This window comes from Epinephelus lanceolatus, chromosome 12, assembly GCF_041903045.1.
Source record: "Epinephelus lanceolatus isolate andai-2023 chromosome 12, ASM4190304v1, whole genome shotgun sequence".
Classification (NCBI taxonomy): Eukaryota; Metazoa; Chordata; class Actinopteri; order Perciformes; family Serranidae; genus Epinephelus; species Epinephelus lanceolatus.
In genome coordinates this window covers 24930488-24949389 of record NC_135745.1, presented here as the reverse complement: position 1 = coordinate 24949389, position 18902 = coordinate 24930488, and the positions used below count along the sequence as shown (strand labels likewise).

The following is an 18902-nucleotide window of genomic DNA, read 5'->3' as shown; positions in this document are numbered from 1 at the left end:
TATATATATATATATAAAACATATATATATACATATAACATACATTTATTTCTCTCTCTCTCTCTATGTTGTTTTATACACACACACACACACACACACACATATATATATATATATATATATATATATATATATATATATACTATATACTTAAGTCCAAAACATTCTTGTGTATTTATGGTAAAAAATAAACACAAATAAAATAAAATAAAAAAATAAATTTCTGTCGCTTCTGATTTGCCAATCAAACATCACGCACGTTACGTCATCGGGTCACGCGCAGCACGCAGGTACGTCTCACGTCTCTTGCGGTGGCGCTTTCAAATTGTTTGTTTTAGCATCAACGGTTTATTGGATGTTGGACTCATCTCGGTTAATATATCAACATACAGCGTGTAAGTTATTTCAGTTCAGACCGTTTTACACATGTACAAACCTGAAGAGTGATGAACGGCACGACCTGCGATGGAAAAGGTAACTTTTAACGTTTTTTAAATGAGTAACCTTAGCTCGAGGACCTTCAGAGGTTAGCTAAATTTAGCTAGCTTTCCTGTCATGCTCTATGCTAATGTTAGACGGTTTATTTCACTAGTTTGTGCCATTAAAATGTATGGCTTAACAAGGTTATCACGGCTATAAATACTGTAGTATATTAAATGGTTGGTTCACCCAGTTAACTTTACAAAACTGTCTCCCTGTCACTTCTTGTCAGAGGGAAGTTAGAAGTACCCATTTCTTGTAGCTACTTAAGCAAAATCAATGTAGAAATACCGTTACAAGTAAAAACCTGGCTTTATTTTTTTTAACATTGATGTTAGGATTTTGAATATAAAACAAACACTCAGTGCATCCTCTTACCAACTCAGCCACACATTTCTTTATGGGTAGAAAAACAAAAAACAAGTCCAAGGACTTCAACATTACTACTAAAATATAATGCAAACCGTGATAGCGGTTATACTGCTACCCATTTAGACCATTACAATTCACTACCCTTGAGATACTCGAGTACAGGGCTCTACATTCAGACAAATCTTTGAATCTTATTATTGTTATTAGAGAACCTTAACCTTAGTACAATAAATTGATCAGTTCTCTTATCCACGCATAATATGTTGGTGCACAGTCTGACCTCCACATAAGTAGAATAAATTTCCTTGCCAAAGTCGTACCAAATGAAATGGCCTGTGTTTCAAACCTGTCTGCCAAAGGTAACACACTCGTGGCACCTTGGACAGCAACGAGTGGGTTAGTTTCCCACTTCTTCTCAAAGGCATTAGAGAAACATTCAAATATCCTCTTCCAATAAGTAAACAATATCCGACATGTCCAAAGAGAATGTGTTAATGTCCTGTCTGCCAGTTTACACCTACTACAGAGGGGGAAACATCTGGGAAAATATTATGCGATCTGCGAAAAAAATTGGAGGCTGGGTCAAAACTTTCCATGAGTAAAAGCACAAAAATATTGGCGTAAGTATCAAAAGTCAAAGTAGTCATTATGCAGAATGACTTGTTTTAGAATAGTGTATATTACAGTACAGTATGTGAGTATAATTATTGATGCATTGATGTGTTGATCACTCTAATGTTGCAGCAGGTAAATGTAGGAACAATTTTAAATACTGCTGGGTAGCTGGTGAATTTTATCTTAACCTATAATATTAGATCATAATTTATTTTTGATTATAGTTTGAGTTAGTAATCTCAATCTGCAAGTTAGTGGAGTAAAAGGTACAAGATTTGCCACTGAAATATAGCGTGACAGAAGTATAAAGTAGCAGAAAATGGAAATACTCAAGTGAAGTACAAGTGAATTAGCCATTCAGACAGTTGTTGTTTTATTCACCCAGGTTTTCATATTTGCCTCCACCTCAAAACAATGGCTACAAATAGAATTTCTTCTTTGGTCTTCACAGCATTGAGAAATGACATTAAAAAATTCAGCAGCAGCATCTTTTATTCAAAATATGTTAATAATAATATGTTAATTGTTTGCTTCAGAGGATGTCATAAGAATGTGAAAAATGACCATCGCAATTCCCAAAAGCTCATGTTGATGCCCTTAAAAAGTTTTTGGACTGTCCACCCATCAGTCCGAACCCCAAATGTATTCAGTTTACAGTTGTAGAAGAATAAGAGCACTAACAAATGTTCACATTTGTTAGTCAAATTACGATTGGTTGATTATTAGGTCTTATGAAGCTTTGGGGCTTTCTGTCTATTTGTGCCAAAAAAGATTTAAAGTTTTGGGGGTTTTAACGCAGCAAACACAGCGACATCTGGTGGCTTGCAAAATGTATAGCAACCCTCCTGGACAGGCTGAAGCACCACAACATCCCTCTGATTTTATAGTTTTAATGCTGCATTGATGTGCTGCATTATGGTGTAGTGCAACAGGTTATCGTGAAATAACTAATTAATACATTATCAAAAAAGCCTACGTATAAAATATTTTGCTGACCCAAAACCTTAATGTATCTTATTAGTGTGTGTGTACGTTTAGGCTCAGTGTCACTGTCGGCTCACAAGCTTTAACTTTATGATAGATGTGATTGGAGAATGATTTAATTAGCTTATTCATTTTATCACCTTATTACTTGGTATCAGGTAGAAATCTCATACTCATGATTATGTCTCCTAGTGTAGATGACATTATTTCTCAGTTATTATCTGTAGCATAGTGCATGGTGATAGATTTGTCTCAGCTTTATGTGTGTGAGATCGTGTGTAAATGTGTAATCTGTAAATACCAAACAACTTCCACAAATGCAAAAAGATTTGTAAACTCACAAATATTTTGCAAGTATAAAACAGATCTGTAAATAGACACATTTTAAAAAAATAATAATAATGGAGGGAAAAATGCAAAATCTGCAATCTTAGAATTGAGATTCACATATGAAGACTGGACTCACTAATATCTCTTTGAAAGTAGTAAATATGAGGAAGATATTCACAACTGCCTTTTATTTATTTGTAAATTAATTTGAAGTATTCACAGATATTTATTTTTGGAATTTGCTAATCTGTTTTTACATGTGCAAAATAGTAGGGATGCACGATAATATCGGCACGTCATCAGTATTGGTATTGGATTAGCATATTGGCTTTAAAATTAAATATCAGAACCAGCCAGTACTGTGCATCCCTACAGAATAGTTTTGTGAGTTTACAAATCTTTATTTGTGTTTGTGGAAGGTGTTTTATTTGTACAGACTACGTGTTAACACACAGACTTTTAATCTGCTCACACAAATAATATTGAGACAAATCTATCACCATATTAATAATCGAATTTTAGCTGCAAAACTATTGAAGCTGTCAAACTGAATGAAGCACTTCCTGGAGGACAGATGACGTTTAAAGCTCATGTGGTATTCCCCATCTGATGCAAGCTCAGACACGGTGTATTAGAGTGAAACAAGCTTCAGAGCTTCAGTCTCTATCCATCATCTAAATTGTATTTGACAAATCAATTAAACAGCGGCTCATTGAAGCTCTACTCTACTTCTGGAAAGAGGTTTTCAAAGACAAATTACCATTCACCACCATTGTATCGAGGTGAAGACATAAATCTTAGAGAGAGATGTTTCAAAGCCTCAGCATATTAAACCAAAACTATCTGCATAACTAGATACCCCTAGGGAATGAGTAATTTTTGTAATTTCGGTAAACCAACCCTTAAATTATGTTGTGTCAGCACTGGGGTTTGGCTCCCAAAATTAACCATCTAGTAAATTGTCTGTGAAAGTTATGGCATTTCTATTAATCTACTGATTCTCGATTTTTCTCTCTCTTCTTTTCAAGGAAGGGCTGATGAACGTCAAAGCTCTGAGGGCCAAGTTTCAGGAAGAGGCCTTTCTTGCTCAATCCAAAACCAGTCGACCAGCTGTTGCAGAGAAACCCAAACACCTCCCACCTCCTGGGGGTCACTGCAGCTCTGTGGTCAGCAGTATTAATATCGCTGTGGAAAACAAGACACCAGTGGTTCCCCGGGTCATCTTCAGAGATGGGCTGCGGGCATCTGGAGGCAAACGACCAATTTCCTTTCCACCACAACCTCAACAGACCTCCCCCTCATCCCAGCTTACTAATGGAGACAGCACAACAAGGCAGTCCCTCAAAGACAGACACATGCCTCTGGTGCTTCCTGTCCTGCCTGTGAAGGAGAAAAAGACAGAACCGCCATCCAAAAAGGAGCACAAACTGGAACCAGATCCAGGGAAAGAAGTCCTGCCACAAACTAAAATCAAGAAGAAAGGTTTGCTGCTTCCTTTTAAGTCTGCCAAGGCATCAAAGGTCAGCACAGAAAATGTGGAGGAGCCTACGTATGCTGATTTAACCACCAGACCTTCCAGTGCTCCCGGCGAGTTGCCCTCTGTAGAAAAGCAAACAACAGAGGATGGGGTTTCTCTTCACAGTGACCAATCTACCGCTGAGCTTCCCTTCTCCAGCCCAGATATCCCAATCACCCCTCCTCCTGCAGATACAAGTGTCGACTCCGAACACAAAATCATTAGCACCTTGGAGAGGGCCAAGAGGAAGTTTTCACGCAGTCATGTGTTGATCTCTGCCAAACCTAAGAGCTTACGTTCCCCTGACTACATCTCAAAAGACAAGGTGTTCCCTTCACTGCCAAAGAACGCTGACTGTGTTGAGCCTGAGCCACCTGTGCCCCCGCCAGCGTGTTTTCCCCACCTGGCTTGTCTGTCAGCCCGACCTTTCTTCAAAGCAAACCACTCATCACGCAGTAAGTTATATCCAGTGATAAACATTTTTTGGTCCACATCAGACACCCTTCTCTTTTTACACTACTTGTATAGACTCGATTTCTAATGCAGTTGCGATATTTTATTTCCCAATGGCTAGAGTCTCCGTTGGATAAGCATTTTGACAGAGGTAAAGCTCTTCCCTCTGTTGAACCTCATCCAACCTCCGCTCCTCCAAAGAAGCCTCTACCTGACGTGAGGTCCCTGGGCCTGTTGCCACCAAAGCCCCCCAGACCTCCATTAGTAGATCTCAGCTGTTACCACCAACTCACAGATAACGGTATGTTAGCCTGCTTCTCTGGCTGCAGATGGAAAAAAAGTTGTATTTTACTTTGATACCCTGTGTTGTGTATTATCTGTACTGCAGGTTAGAGGTGGATTATCAAAGGCTGATACATTAACAGTAGTCTGGAACAGGACAAAACCGATAGCTTACTAATAATTTCAGCTTGTTGACATTTTGACATCACACTGTTACCCACGGCAACAACAAGCATGACCGAAAGCGAAATTATTACGGACTCTGCTGTGGTTCCAAAAAGAGGAGCAGCTTCAGTAGTGTGGAATAAACTGTGGCGTCATGAATGTTTTATGAACAGCCCCGGACTTCTCAGACTCTTTTAGTGACTTACAGCTCAGAGGGAACTCATTCAGCGGCTCCTCTGGCAGCAGCACAGTGTCTCTCCCTCTCTCGCCGTGAGCACACAGGAGTCGGTGTCATCAAGTGATTTTGTCATAAACCTTTGGTAATGTAAACCTACGTGATGCTCGCGGCTTGACAAAAAACTACACATATGTGAATGAGTGATAGTTGTGGTATCATAACAGCCTGTCACAGGTTATAGTGTGATGATTAGAGGAGAAATGGCAGAGCATAAAGGTCCAGGTGGAAAAAAAACAACTCAATCATTTAAGATTTTACTAAAAGAAGGAAATCACCTGTTGATTTATAGATATAGATCCCAGGGGACATTTTTTGTATTTGATAGCTGTTTAAATGTATAATTTGTGGTAGATTTTATTTTTGTTGAACGATTACATTGTACTGATTTGTGGTAAGGTTTAACATCTGTTCAAGTGCTGATTTTTGTTTTCATTTTAGAGGTGTCACCAGGTCTCAGCCAAGCACCAAGCGAAGAACCAGTGTCTGAGCTCCCATCCATCTCCAACTCTGTACTCGACGCTCCCGAGTTTCCAGACTTTGAGAGTACAGAGATTGAAATGTTAGAGGGTGAAGCTGTTGACATTGGTGCTCTAGAACTGGAGGCCTTAGACTTAGTCAGCACTGACTTTCCTGCACCAGATGACCATGGGGTCACCGATTTCGAGAATCCACAACCTGATGTATCAGCGTGTGATCCCGCCGAGCCCTTAATGAGCACCTGTGTCCAAGATCTGAACCTTGGCAGTCCAAACATAATCCCCCTCGACCCAGACAGCTTCCCTGAACCAATAAACCTTTCAGAGTTCCCAGAGCCTGCTGAGTCAGAGCAGTGGTCTCAGAGCGAGGAGGCCATCGTAGAGCCTCCTTCTAGCCCTCATGCTGAGGAGACTGAACAGGGAGCTGCTGAGTCTCACTCTGCTGCACAGGAAACAGACAATGGTGACCACGCAGCATTGAATAATGGGCTTCAGTCACATCCAAAGTGAGTTTTGTGATATCCACAGTCACACTTTGATCACTTTTGTCACATTCTGGTGTGTTATAACATTTCCTGTTCGTTCTATTTGTTTGTTTTGCTCCCCTGTAGTGTATCTGGACAGGACAGTTACTATGAAGCATGTGATAATGTGTACGAGGACGTCGAGAACATCAACAAATTGATCTTGGGCCAGCACTCGCGTAAACGAAAAGGAGGTCTGAAAAGTAAGAATGTTTACTTAATTCAATGACTACGTTTACAAGCACACTAATATTCCACTGTTAGTCCGAATATGACCACATTCTGAATTTGATACAGGTCATGTGCACACCATAATCTGTTTGTATTATCCGAATCAGGCCTTTTTCCAAATGGAGCATCCTTTAGTCATGCATTCAGCACATTAAGAATATGCCTCACACAGCCTCTTGCCTGTTTATGGTTGGTTCAGTTTGTAAGGCAGGGGCAGAGAGGCATGGCTGAAAGAAAAGCCCACATTTCTAGTCAGAAGGAGAAACACACCTACTTTTAAAAATTATGAAAGACTTTGATATCAGCAGGTTTTTTCACATGCACAAATATAGCAGTGCTGACCCTTTTCAAGGAGGTGGTTGAATGAGTGAAAGAGGGAGGCTGTGTATGAGCAGTTGAACAAGTCAAATCAAGAAGCAAAATGGCAAAAGCGGCTCCTGCCATTTCACTTTCCATATCTTGACATAAACATCATTGTAGGGCAATGGGTGTTGCTAATGACCAAAGTATCTGACATTTAAACGGAAATTGAAACTTTGATTAGTCATCTCAAGGCAACTGAATCGAATGCAACTGGACTTAGTTTTGTCTTAAAAGACGTTTCACCTCTTATCCAAGAGGCTTCATCTGTTCATGCTTGTCTGACTAGGCTGGAACTAGTCTGAAAAACTGGTGTGGAAACGCAGGTATTTAACCTCTGAGGAGGCTTTCACAAGGCCACTGATGTCATTGTTTCATTAGTGCTCCAAGGTGTGTCGATGACGGTCGTTGAAACTCCTGCTGCAACAGTGGTCATTGGAGTCGTTGGAGTCACAGTTGCCTTAGGATAACTATGACCTGGATAAATGAGAATATCCACAGGCACATTTGATTAGCCATCTATTCTAAAATTAAGAAAGCACTCAGAAAACAGGTAAAATTTATTCCATAAGCACAATTTATAAGGTTAGACATGAGGCCCCTTTCCATCGCAGGAACTTCGGGGTAATTTTTCGGGGCCGGGGCCGTTGGTGCGTGTCTCCACCGCAGGAACCACCCCCGAAGGACAGAGTTTAGGTACTTAGAACAGCCCCGAAAAACTCCTGGGTGGGGCTTGGGGTTTACTTGGTGCTGATTGGATATACTCAAAGCGGAATGTGACGTCAACAGAAATCGACAAAATAGCCGGCATTTTTAAAACTCCTTCCATGTTGATAATCGCCTTTCTTATGTATGCGTTCTTCTTCTTACTTCTGCTTTATACTTCTGCTTCTTCTTCTTTGTTGTTGTTGTTCTTCTTTGTTTGTTTCTTTGCTGTGTCGCCCTGGTCAAAATGGTCGCGCAACGATTACGTCACATCCAGAGCCCGGTAACTTGTGTTACCGGTGGAGACACAGCGGTTGAGAGAGCTGAGCGAGAGGACAGTCCTGTAAAGTTCCTGCCCCCCAAATAGTACCAGGAACTTCTTAAGTGGAAATGGGCCTATGGTCTGAAAAATAACTCAATCATCAATTAAATCGTATTTTAAATGCCATTGAAATGTGTAGCACTTTGCACCGTGCATCATGAGCACTGCGTACTATCCTGCTAAATGTGAGAATAACTTAATAAACAGAAGTTAAGAAATGGGATTTATTGGAAACGGTGTTCTTCAGGAAAATAAATCTTTCACTGTGTGAGTGCAGACGCAAAATGATCATTCTAAAAACAGGTTTATCAACTAGTATTTCTGTTGTGGACTAGCGAGGATAGCGTCCTTTTATCGACCAGTCGACTAATCACACGCATCCCTTGTTGGGGCACATTGATTGGAGTGTGCACTGCTGCACATAAACACAAATATTTGTTTTCATTAGCTGTGTAAACAGCTTAGTAGGAATATTGTCTTTCTTTGTGTAAGGGCAAAAAAACAGAATATTTTATGTATGTAAATGTAGTCACTGTTTCTTCTTAATGTATGACTGTTTTTTTTTTTTACATATAATTTTCCCTGTTTAACTTCCTTGTTAACCATTTTCACAGATCCATATGCTGACAACCACCACACGGTAACTAATTTTTAAATTTAATTGAGTATATAATGATCTCAGTGATTAAGTAACAAGAGAACAGTGAAGTTTATGCTCAGAGACACATACTGTGCAGTGAAGAAACAATGTGCCCCTCTCTCTTTAACAATCATCTGTGGTAAATTAAAAATCCTGTGTGTTTATTTGCAGAAGGAGGAGGCGTCTCTTAACATATGGCCGCGGAATCCATGGTATGTCCCTTTTTCAAACATACAAGTCCTGTGTTTTATCATTGACATTGGTTTTTGCCAGATGGAGGACAGCCATTGATTTTTGCTTTCTCTTGTAATCAAACTGCAGGGGCAGTGTATCAGGAGAACACGCTCATTTGGTCCATAATCATGTCCACAGGTATGTTAGACATCTCCCCTCTCATACAGCTGGATATATGCCCGATCCTTCTGTTTTCACACTGACAGCAACTTTAAAAAAAGATCTTACTCAGTTATGTTTTTCACTAGCATATGGTTCTGTTTATTTTTCAGGTGGCAAATGTAATCTTGATGGAAAATAAGTCTTTTGCCACTGAACAGTCTGATTTGTTTTCAGTAAAGAACGCCAAAGTCCCAACACTGCTGACCACAAAGAGCAGAAGAAGAGGGAAAAACAGCGACTGGAGAAAGAGAAAAAGGAGCAGAAAGAAAGGGAGAAGAAGGAAAATGAAATGAAAAAGAAGTTCAAAGTAAGTCAGGCAATAAAATGACTTACAGGGTAAACATTTTTCAGTTTTGAAGAGCAGTTTTTTCCTCTTGTTTGCTTTTTAAAAGGCCTGTAATGATCAGTTTTCATTTAGAGGTGAAGACCTCCTACCATGTTACCATACATGTAAAGAATTACAGAAATCAATGTAGTTGTACAAAATGTAGAGATAAATTTAAGATATTTATTTATTTACGCATTTATCTATTTCAACATGTATTTGTTAATTCTTTTATATGTATTTTATCGTGTATGTATTAATACGTGTCTGTTTATTTACAGTATCTCATAAAAGTGAGTACACCCCTCATATTTCAGCAACCATTTTATTATATCTTGTCAAGGGACAATACTATAGAAATGAAACTTGCATATACTTTAGAGTAGTCAGTGTACAGCTTGTATAGCAATATAGATTTACTGTCCACTGAAAATTGCTCAACACACAGCAATTATTGTCTAAATAGCTGGCAACAAAAGTGAGTACAGCCCTAGTGATACCTGTACATGTTGTTCAAACATGCAAAGCCACCTGTCCTATTCGTCATGTTCATGTGTTTGCCTGCTTGACTGGACCATACAAATTGGTGTGTCATGGATTAGAGCTGTTAAACTTGGTGCTTTGGGTACAATTCTCTCATACTGGTCACTGGACGTTCAACATGGCACCTCATGGCAAAGAACTCTCTGAGGATGTGAGAAATAGAATTGTTGCTCTCCACAAAGATGGCCTAGGCTTATAAGAAGATTGGTAACACCCTGAAACTGAGCTACAGCATGGTGGCCAAGGTCATACAGCGGTTTTCCAAGACGGGTTCCACTCGGAACAGGCTTCGCCAGGGTCGATCAAAGAAGTTGAGTCCTCATGCTCTGTGTCATATCCAGAAGTTGGCTTCAAAAAACGGACACATGAGTGCTGCCAGCATTGCTGCAGAGGTTGAAGAAGCGGGAGGTCAGCCTGTCAGTACTCAGACCATATGCCACACACTGCATCAAGTCGGTCTGCATGGCCGTCGTCCCAGAAGTAAGCCTCTTCTGGAGCTGGCTCACAAGAAAGCCCGCAAACAGTTTGCTGAAGACAAGCAGTCCAAGAGCATGAATTACTGGAACCAAGTCCTGTGTTCTGACAAGACGAAGATAAACTTTTTTTGGCTCAGATGGTGTCCAGCATGTTTGGCGGCGCCCTGTTGAGGAGCACCAAGATAATTGTGTCTTGCCTACAGTCAAGCATGGTGGTGGTAGCGTCATGGTTTGGGGCTACATCAGTGCTGCCGGCACTGAGGAGCTGCAGTTCACTGAGGGAAACATGAATTCCAACATGTCCTGAAACAGAGCATGATCCCCTCCCTTCGGATACCGGGCCACATGGCAGTTTTCCAACATGATAACGACCCCAAACACACCTCCAAGATGACAACTGCCTTGCTGAGAAAGCTGAGGGGAAGGTGATGGAGTGGCCGAGTATGTCTCCAGACCTGAACCCAATTGAGCACCTGTGTGCATCTTCAAGCAGAAGGTGAACGACCGCAAGGTGTCTAACATCCACCTGCTCTGTGATGTCATCATGGAGGAGTGAGAGAGGATTCCAGCAACAACCTGTGCAGCACTGGTGAAGTCCATGCCCAAGAGGATTAAGGCAGTGCTAGATAACAATGGTGCTCATACAAAATATTGACACTTTGGGCACAATTTGGACATGTTCACTGTGAGGTGTACTCACTTGTGTTGCCAGCTATTTAGACAATAATGGCTGTGTGTTGAGTTATTTTCAGTGGATAGTAAATCTATACTGCTATACAAGCTGTACACTGACTACTCTAAAGTATATCCAAATTTCATTTCTATAGTATTGTCCCTTGAGAAGATATAATAAAATGGTTGCTGAAATGTGAGGGGTAACACCCTTTCATTTAAGTAGAACTGAGCATCTAGCTAATAGAGAGGAAAAGGCAATGGCTTTCTGTGTGTGAGCAGTGAGATTGGACTCATCTGGAACTGAGAATAAACAAAAATAGCAGTTATATGAGATGGTACTGTATTACAGCCATCAGTCTTGGAAGTTTTGTCAATAGAGGATGACCAGAAAGGGGCACGTTTTGGGCACAACCACGACACATGGTAGATGGTCGAGTCTGTTTGCACCTGTCACATAGAGGTCCTTAGGTTTGGCAAATCCTGCATTTTAATTAGAGATGTACCACTTTTTCCTTCCCAATACCGATCCCTGAACTGTAGGTATCTGCAGATACAGAGTACCGATCCGATACCAGCCCTTAAAATAAAAATGGATGGGATATGAACTGTTGTATGTCTCAACTCCTAAAACTCTATGTAAAATATTAAGAAATAAATACATAATAGTAGAATGAATGCCATAAAACGTTTTTTATTATTATCCAGTGTTGACACAGATCAAGACACAGGTTAAAGTGCAGCCACACAATTTGGTAAAAAAGACATTTTGAAGGCTACAGTAGAATGCTTTATAAACTCCACTCCGTTTCCATTTCGTTTCCCTGTAGAGTGTGTATGCGTAATGATGTGAGGCATTACGTTCTATCGGATTGGTCATGGGCTGTACTCGCTGATACCGCATTTTAGGCAGTATCTGAGACATTTGCGATACTGGTATCGGTATCGGTACAACTCTAATTTTAATGGACATCATAGTATCACAGTGATGGTCAATGAACAGTGTTAAACAATGCTCTGCTTAGCTACTCTAAAATCAGTCCAAACCACAGCCTCTCTTTGCTGACACTCTAGGTGACCGGCGAAGAGGAGCCCATGTACCACGCCAAGGTGATGGTGGCTAGCAAAGTTCGCAAGAATGACCTGCCAGTGAAGAACGGCGACACGGTCAGCATCATTCGCACCACCAACTGCCCCAAAGGCAAATGGTTGGCCCGAGACTCCAACCACAAGTGTGAGTTTAGATGCATGTTGCTGTTGTGTTCATGTGATAAAGAGTAGTGAAATCAGGATTCGAGATGTAACAATCCATTGGATGTTTATACTTGGTGGTGATCTAGACCTAAAGCTTGAGTATTTGTTAACTTCACCTGAATTTTGCACAACAAGCAGGCTAACAATGACATGTGATCTCATTGAAGTAATGGGAATTCTTAACAGGCTTATTTTCTTCTCACATTTACACCACAGTGTCATTAGTTTCTCAGTGTTTTCAGTAACCACTCTATCCTGGGTATTACAGACGGTTATATTTCAGTGATGAATGTCGAACTGAATATCAAAGAAATGCTGGAACTTGGCAAGAAGGCCCAAGCAGCTGGACGAGGAGGCAACGTGGAGGGAGACACCATCAGCATTGGGAGCAGGTACTGGGCAGCTCACTGATAAAATTCTTTGGTTTCTAAACTTAAAAAAGATTTGTAACCAGCCTGTGCTTGCTGTTCAAAAATTGGTTCCTAACTCTTCTTTGTTTTGCAGATCCTCTAGCCACCCTGTGCTGACAAGCAGCTGTAAGTGTCAGTAGCCTCTGCACTAAAACCTAGAAGGAATATTTCAGATTATTGAAGTGGGGTTGTATGAGGTATTTATCCATAGTGAGCAATGTACTGTTGTGGATGGGGCACTATTTAGCCTCCTAAAAAAATCATTATGAGTTTAAGTGTAAGCAGTATTTTGAAAATTTTCACCACCTGTTATCACGCCCAGGCCACACTGCCTGCTGAAGTGCTGCAGCTGCCAACTGCCAGCGACTTTTAAGGTGGAACACTAACTTGTAATGTTACTGCATGAGTTGACGACGTGAATCCATCAGCACACCTCAAATTTCACCGACAACGTTGACAATTACTTTAGTTTTTAATGAGTGGATCTTATAATAATTTTGACCAGGTTATGTGAACTGCATATATTCTGATCCTCACTTGGAGAAAAAAAAAAAGCGTTGTACTGTACTTCAAAATAAAGTGTGTTTTTTAGATATTTGATGCGCTTGCCAGTCACTTGTGGTCCATTCAGAATGGACCTGCAACTCTCTTTTGGCCTGCAACCCACTATTTGGGAACCACTGCTGTAGATGTTTCTCAGCTGAGCAGCATAGTGGGGCTGCTGTAAACTGGTAACACGGGCACTGAAATGAATAACAAGGTTACAGGACATGCAGGTAGTGTGGCCTGGGAGTCAGACAGCCATTTCTGATGGGGTACTGAAGCGGTTACTGCCATCTAATTGTCCATACACAAACTAACACTTAAACTGATTTTTAGGTGGCTAAAATACATTTCGTTGCTGCTCCCGTCTACAACAGTACATTGCTTAGCATCCGTGGCGGTAGTACTGCCTGTTTTCCCAAACGGGGTGTGCTGAGCGCTTTAACTCTTTAAAACCTAGAGTGACATCACTTTTCCTTTGCTGCTTTCAGACGCCTTTGGCAAGTATTTAAACTTTTGAACCTTCAGAAAATTGGTGCAATTTCTTTCAAAAACATGGGGAAAAAGATAATGAGCAACTTGGTAAGGAATGTCTCACAAATTGCAGATTTTTTTTTTTAAACTAGGAGGAAAAAAGTGGAAAATTATCATTACATTTAAAAATGTGTCACAGGATTATTATAATTTGAACTGCTCTCTCCAGGTCATTTCCTTGTTTGTATTTTTTTCCCCCATTTTTTTAATTGATTTTCTTGTTTATAATTTTCTCTTCTTACTAATTTCTTGCTAATTTTTTGGGGTCATTTTTTCTTTCATTGCTCATGGCCTTCTTCCATGTTTGCTCAGGCTTCAATGTGTTAATCATCCAAACAACAGTGTAATACTGTAGGTAAGAAGTTTGGATAGGTACCTCATACACCCCCCACATAAAAAAATCCCCAACTATCCCTTTAAGCTCTTTGGTTAACTTACCATTGTTAGACTGGTTGTACCATCACCTCTAACCCTAACTTTGCATGAGTTACTTTGACATCTCAAAGCACTGCAGCCTTATAGATACAGAACATCCAAAGTTAACTGGTTGATATAATGCATGGACTTGTTGACAGACAGAAAACAGAAGCACAGAGTTTGGAAACCTAAATAACTTAACTAGTTGTCATCTGCTTGACAGCCATGTGTTGTTTTATGATTGTGGAGGAATTCCATTTAAGCTGAGAGTTTTAGTTTCCACCCTGCCAAACATCTATCATCATTCTGCACAGTGTGCTTAATCAAACTAATTTGTTTTTCCACAGTCACAGATGACAGTGAGGAGTGGGCATGTGAAGATGAGACCCTCTCACCCACAGATGAAAGCCAGTAAGTTCTGTGGTTTAACGTTTCTCTCAGATCAGTGTGTTTCTAAGAAGAATAACAGAAACCATTGACCACATGAGAGTACATTTAAGTAATCCCCCCTAAAAGATGTGATCGAATTTATGTGGCGCACAGTATATATAATTATTTTCTTTCTCTTCTTTCTGTGTAGTAACTTTTCCCATCAGACTGCCTCCCTGCCTGAGATGTGTGAGTACATTTTATATCCGGTCCTTTTGAAGTGAAAACATGAGAACAGAACATGTGTTTCCCCCCACTCAGCCCTCTGGTTTAAAGCAAGCTCTGCCTGTGGTTGTTTTATATTATGCATTGACATATGGCAGACTGTAACATGCCTTTGATGTGCACTTTTACGCTGCCGCTTCCTTACTCCCTCCCTCCTCTGTTTTACTGTCCTTGCATAACTCACCCTCATCCCTCCCTCACTTACCCACCCACCCACCTCTGCCCTTCATGTGTTTGCTCTGACAGCATGTGGTCATGTCAGCGCCCAGCACACTCTGAGCGATGCCAACCTGGAAGACCTGCACACACAGTAAGTTACAAAACACATACCTGGTCACGTTTCTGCTCAGCCATATGTATATAAATCTTTCTACATGCACCTCTTCTCAAGGTGATGAGTGTACATATGATGAATGTGTTCACCTTTATATTTCTTCATGAGTAACTAAATATAAACATTGGAAAGAAAAGTTGATAATGGCAAACATTGTACATTGGTTCTCTGTATGATTATAGTAGAGATCAAAGACTGTAAATAAAAATGGAGGACACTGCTACACTTCCCACTGGACAAAAATAAAGCCAAAATTTATTGCACTGGTGACATCATTTGGAGCCAGAGTCTGCTCAGTAGCGATGATCTGGCATAAGACCCGCCCCCAGATGCGGACTGGCCGACCATAATGTAGCATCGGCCGGCTCAGACCAGGGTCCGACAACAACACAGCTCTAACGCAATCATTTCAGATTTCCTTCATTTTCGGGTTGGTTTTGTGGATTTGGAGCTAAATGTTGTGCCTGGGGCACGTCGTGTATTAATGATACTCATTACCTGGAGAGGTTGGAAAAAGATATACGTTTCTTCCCTGTTCCAAAACTAAAATCAATCCCTGAAAAGTGTAGGGTTAGCTAGCTAGCTACTGGAGATATAGCCTACTGAATGTATACACATGCTGCTTTTGCTTTTTAATGATTACAACAGTGAAAAAAGGCCGACCCTGCTGTACAGGAACCAGTGAAGGGAAGCAGGGAAACTTTGCTGATATTGAACCAGCTGTGTATCATCGCATTGTGCGCAGATGAACGTTGTTTGACTTCTGGCAGAGGTCCAGGTGCTATCAGCGGCATGGGGGCAAAGCCAAACACTGTTCATCTGCACACACTGCGATGCCACACAGCTGGTTCAATATCAGCAAAGTTTCCCTTTATATTCATTGTCTCCGGTGGCGATCAGCAGTGATGTGGTGGTTCACTTTTACATTGTGATCTGTAGCCTATAGTTCGGCTTAAGCTTCGAACTATCTTTGTCTTTTTAACCTGTTGTTGCTGCTGAGTCAGTTTGACATTCAGGATATATCCTTCAAACACAGACTGTACACCCCTCTGTCTGCTTCTCTCTGGAATCACTCTTTCATTTTTCCAAAAATATAATTATATTTCTTCAGGGAGTGCAGACAAGATATCTGTTTCAGAATAAGCTGTACAGTTTTGTGCAGGATGTGCAAAAGATCACAGTAGAGTAAATACGTGCAGAGATAATAGTCCTAGATGTGCTTTAATGAGGCCCACTGCAGTTGGGAAGAGACTGCTTTTGTGGCGTGAGGTTTTGGACTGCAGCCTCCTGGCAGAGGGGAGTGTAACAAAGAGTTTGTGTCTAGGGTGAGAGGGGTCATCCAAAATTTGTTCTTGTTTGCCTCCGGGTCCTGGAGATGTACAGGTCCTGGAGGGGCAGCAGATTGCAGCCAATCACAATATGTTGCAGTCTGCCCTTGTCTTTTACTGTGGCAGCAGATTGTGATGAAGGTGGTGAGAATGGACTCATGATGGCAGTGTAGAAGTGCACTATCATTGTCTTTGGCAGGTTGAACTTCTTCAGCTGCCACAGGAAGTACGTCCTCTGCTGTGCCATGCAACTTCGTGGCATCGCACCCCCTTTTCATTGCATTTAAAAGGTAATTAAAACCAAACCTATCAGAAAAACAAACACTTGAACAAACATCAGCGTGAAAATGACAGAAAACATCTTTGGGAAAAAATGTATTTGATGTGTACTTTGATCTATTAGCTTGGTTTATGTCCCATTTGCAAACATGGAGGAAGCGGGGTTTAAGACCTGTACTGCAGCCAGCCACCAGGAGGCGATAATAGAGATGTTTTGGCTTTACTTGTGGGAAGCTGTCATGTCGTCCATCTTTAAATACAGTCTATGGTAGAGATGAAAGACGATACTAATGATTGGTTTAATTTTTTCCTAATCAGTTTCTTGTCTTCCACCTTCAGGACCAGACATGAGGCCCTGCAGAAACTAGCCATCTTCTTTCAACATGGCAAAGATGAATTTGGTGACATCCTTGATGGTGGCGGACCTACACCTACAAAGTACAGTATTAAAGTTATCTTATTATGTCCACTGAAGTTGTCATATTCAAAATCTGTTCTCAACAATCCTCAAATTAAAATTTCTTTTCCTCATTTTATCCATGCTAACCTTTGCAAAGTGCTGAGTCATCAAGTAAGTTTACAGAGTTTATTTTCTTTTCCATGACTCCACTGTCGTCACCACTTGTGTTACTCTCACTGATAATGGTGAAGCTAAGAGGACGGTGCTTACACATCTCTTTAAGGACAGTCAGCATGGCGTCCTGCCTGTAATGGAAAATCACTTGTAGGGTACATTTATCTGATTGCTGTAAACTGGAGACATGGTGCAGAGACAGTTCAAAGTTAACGTGACATTTGTATCTGCTCGTCTTTATCCAGGCTTCTTGTGTGCTGTTGAGGAGCCTCCATATCCGTAAGTGTTGACAGGTTTCCCTCTAAACAGCGAGTGAAGCTTGCCGCTGTTTGATCTTTATTTATATCAGCACTTATAGATTGCACAGCCAGTACTTCAGGTTGTTTGGCATCCTCCTCATGAACTGTGATGTGTTTTTGTATGACAGTGAACAGGAGGTTGACTTCACAGAGCTGGAGTTTCTTCCTCCCCCGCCGCTGTATGCTGACACCTTCTGAACTTTTTGGATGTGAAACTCTGCCATTAAGACGCTGTGCCAAGTATTTGAATATACTTTTTGATCCTATGCAGTGGAAAAAACAATCATGGATGGAGCTGCTGATGTGACTTTATTATAATTCTGACCTCACCTTATTGTTAAGTTTATTTCACATTATGTTCTACACTTTTCTTTTCTCTGACGTTAGTTAATGGAGCACAAATTGAGTCTTTGCACTCCAAAGAGCAGTGACATAAAGAAGCCAGCTATTCACTCGTAGAAGCTTTAATTTAAGGATTTGTTTGTGAGTGTGTTCTTTCGTGTTTGGGTTTTCTTTTGTTTCTTTTACATTTAATAAATATTTGTTAATGATTTAAGCCTTTGATGACATTGTTTGTCCCTGATTGAGGGGAGACACTAAAGGTGAATTAGGGTAAAACTCATAGCCTGATAGGTATAACCGCAAAAGTTCCCCAGTTGACTGACTTGCATTAAGAAAATCATTTGTAAGCAGTGGCTGGAGACATTATGTTTTCAGGTCGTCAATCTTTCCATCCCATTCTTGTGAACGCGATATCTGAAGAACGCTGTAGGGGATTTTTTTTTTTTTTTTTTTAATTCAGTGCAAACATCCACTTGGACTCAACGAAGAACTGATTAGATATTGGTGGTAAAAGGTCAAAGTCACTGCCACCGCATCTTATTTTCATGAACGCCATATCTGAAGAACAACTTGAGGGAATTTCATCACATTTGGTACACAAATTCACATGGATTTTGGTGGTCAAAGGTCAAGGTAAGGTCACTGTGACTTTGTCCATTTCATTCTCCTGAAGGTGATATCTCAAGTATGCCTTGAGGGAATTTCTGCAAAATTGGTGTAAATGTCCACTTGAACTAAACGATGAACTAAGACTTTGGTTGTTGAAGGTCAAATGCCAACATCACTGTGACCTCGTCCATTACATTCTCGTGAAGGTGATGGTGTAAGT

At 40.7% G+C, this 18902-nt stretch overlaps 1 protein-coding gene across 2 annotated transcripts; it reads left to right on the top strand.

The window, feature by feature from the left end:
- The first annotated feature begins 309 nt into the window (after positions 1 to 309).
- LOC117271785 (uncharacterized) lies at positions 310 to 18282 on the top strand. Of its 2 annotated transcripts, XM_033650170.2 has the most exons (19): positions 310 to 474; positions 3810 to 4752; positions 4872 to 5051; positions 5874 to 6417; positions 6523 to 6638; positions 8668 to 8693; positions 8865 to 8905; positions 9015 to 9065; positions 9264 to 9396; positions 12180 to 12339; positions 12628 to 12751; positions 12864 to 12895; positions 14611 to 14674; positions 14844 to 14881; positions 15164 to 15227; positions 17198 to 17296; positions 17416 to 17429; positions 17678 to 17711; positions 17860 to 18282. In XM_033650170.2, exons 1-19 carry the CDS (start codon positions 466 to 468, stop codon positions 17927 to 17929), a joined length of 2742 nt encoding a protein of 913 aa, XP_033506061.1. In that variant the 5' UTR covers positions 310 to 465; the 3' UTR covers positions 17930 to 18282. The 2 variants fall into 2 exon arrangements, with proteins under 2 accessions (XP_033506061.1, XP_078029275.1); XM_078173149.1 differs by lacking the exon at positions 17416 to 17429.
- The last annotated feature ends 620 nt before the right edge of the window (positions 18283 to 18902 follow it).

Coding starts and splice junctions, on each gene's coding strand:
- LOC117271785 (XM_033650170.2), top strand. Junction 4,753..4,871: donor AGCAAACCACTCATCACGCA/GTAAGTTATATC, acceptor CCCAATGGCTAG/AGTCTCCGTTGGATAAGCAT. Junction 14,675..14,843: donor TCACCCACAGATGAAAGCCA/GTAAGTTCTGTG, acceptor CTTTCTGTGTAG/TAACTTTTCCCATCAGACTG.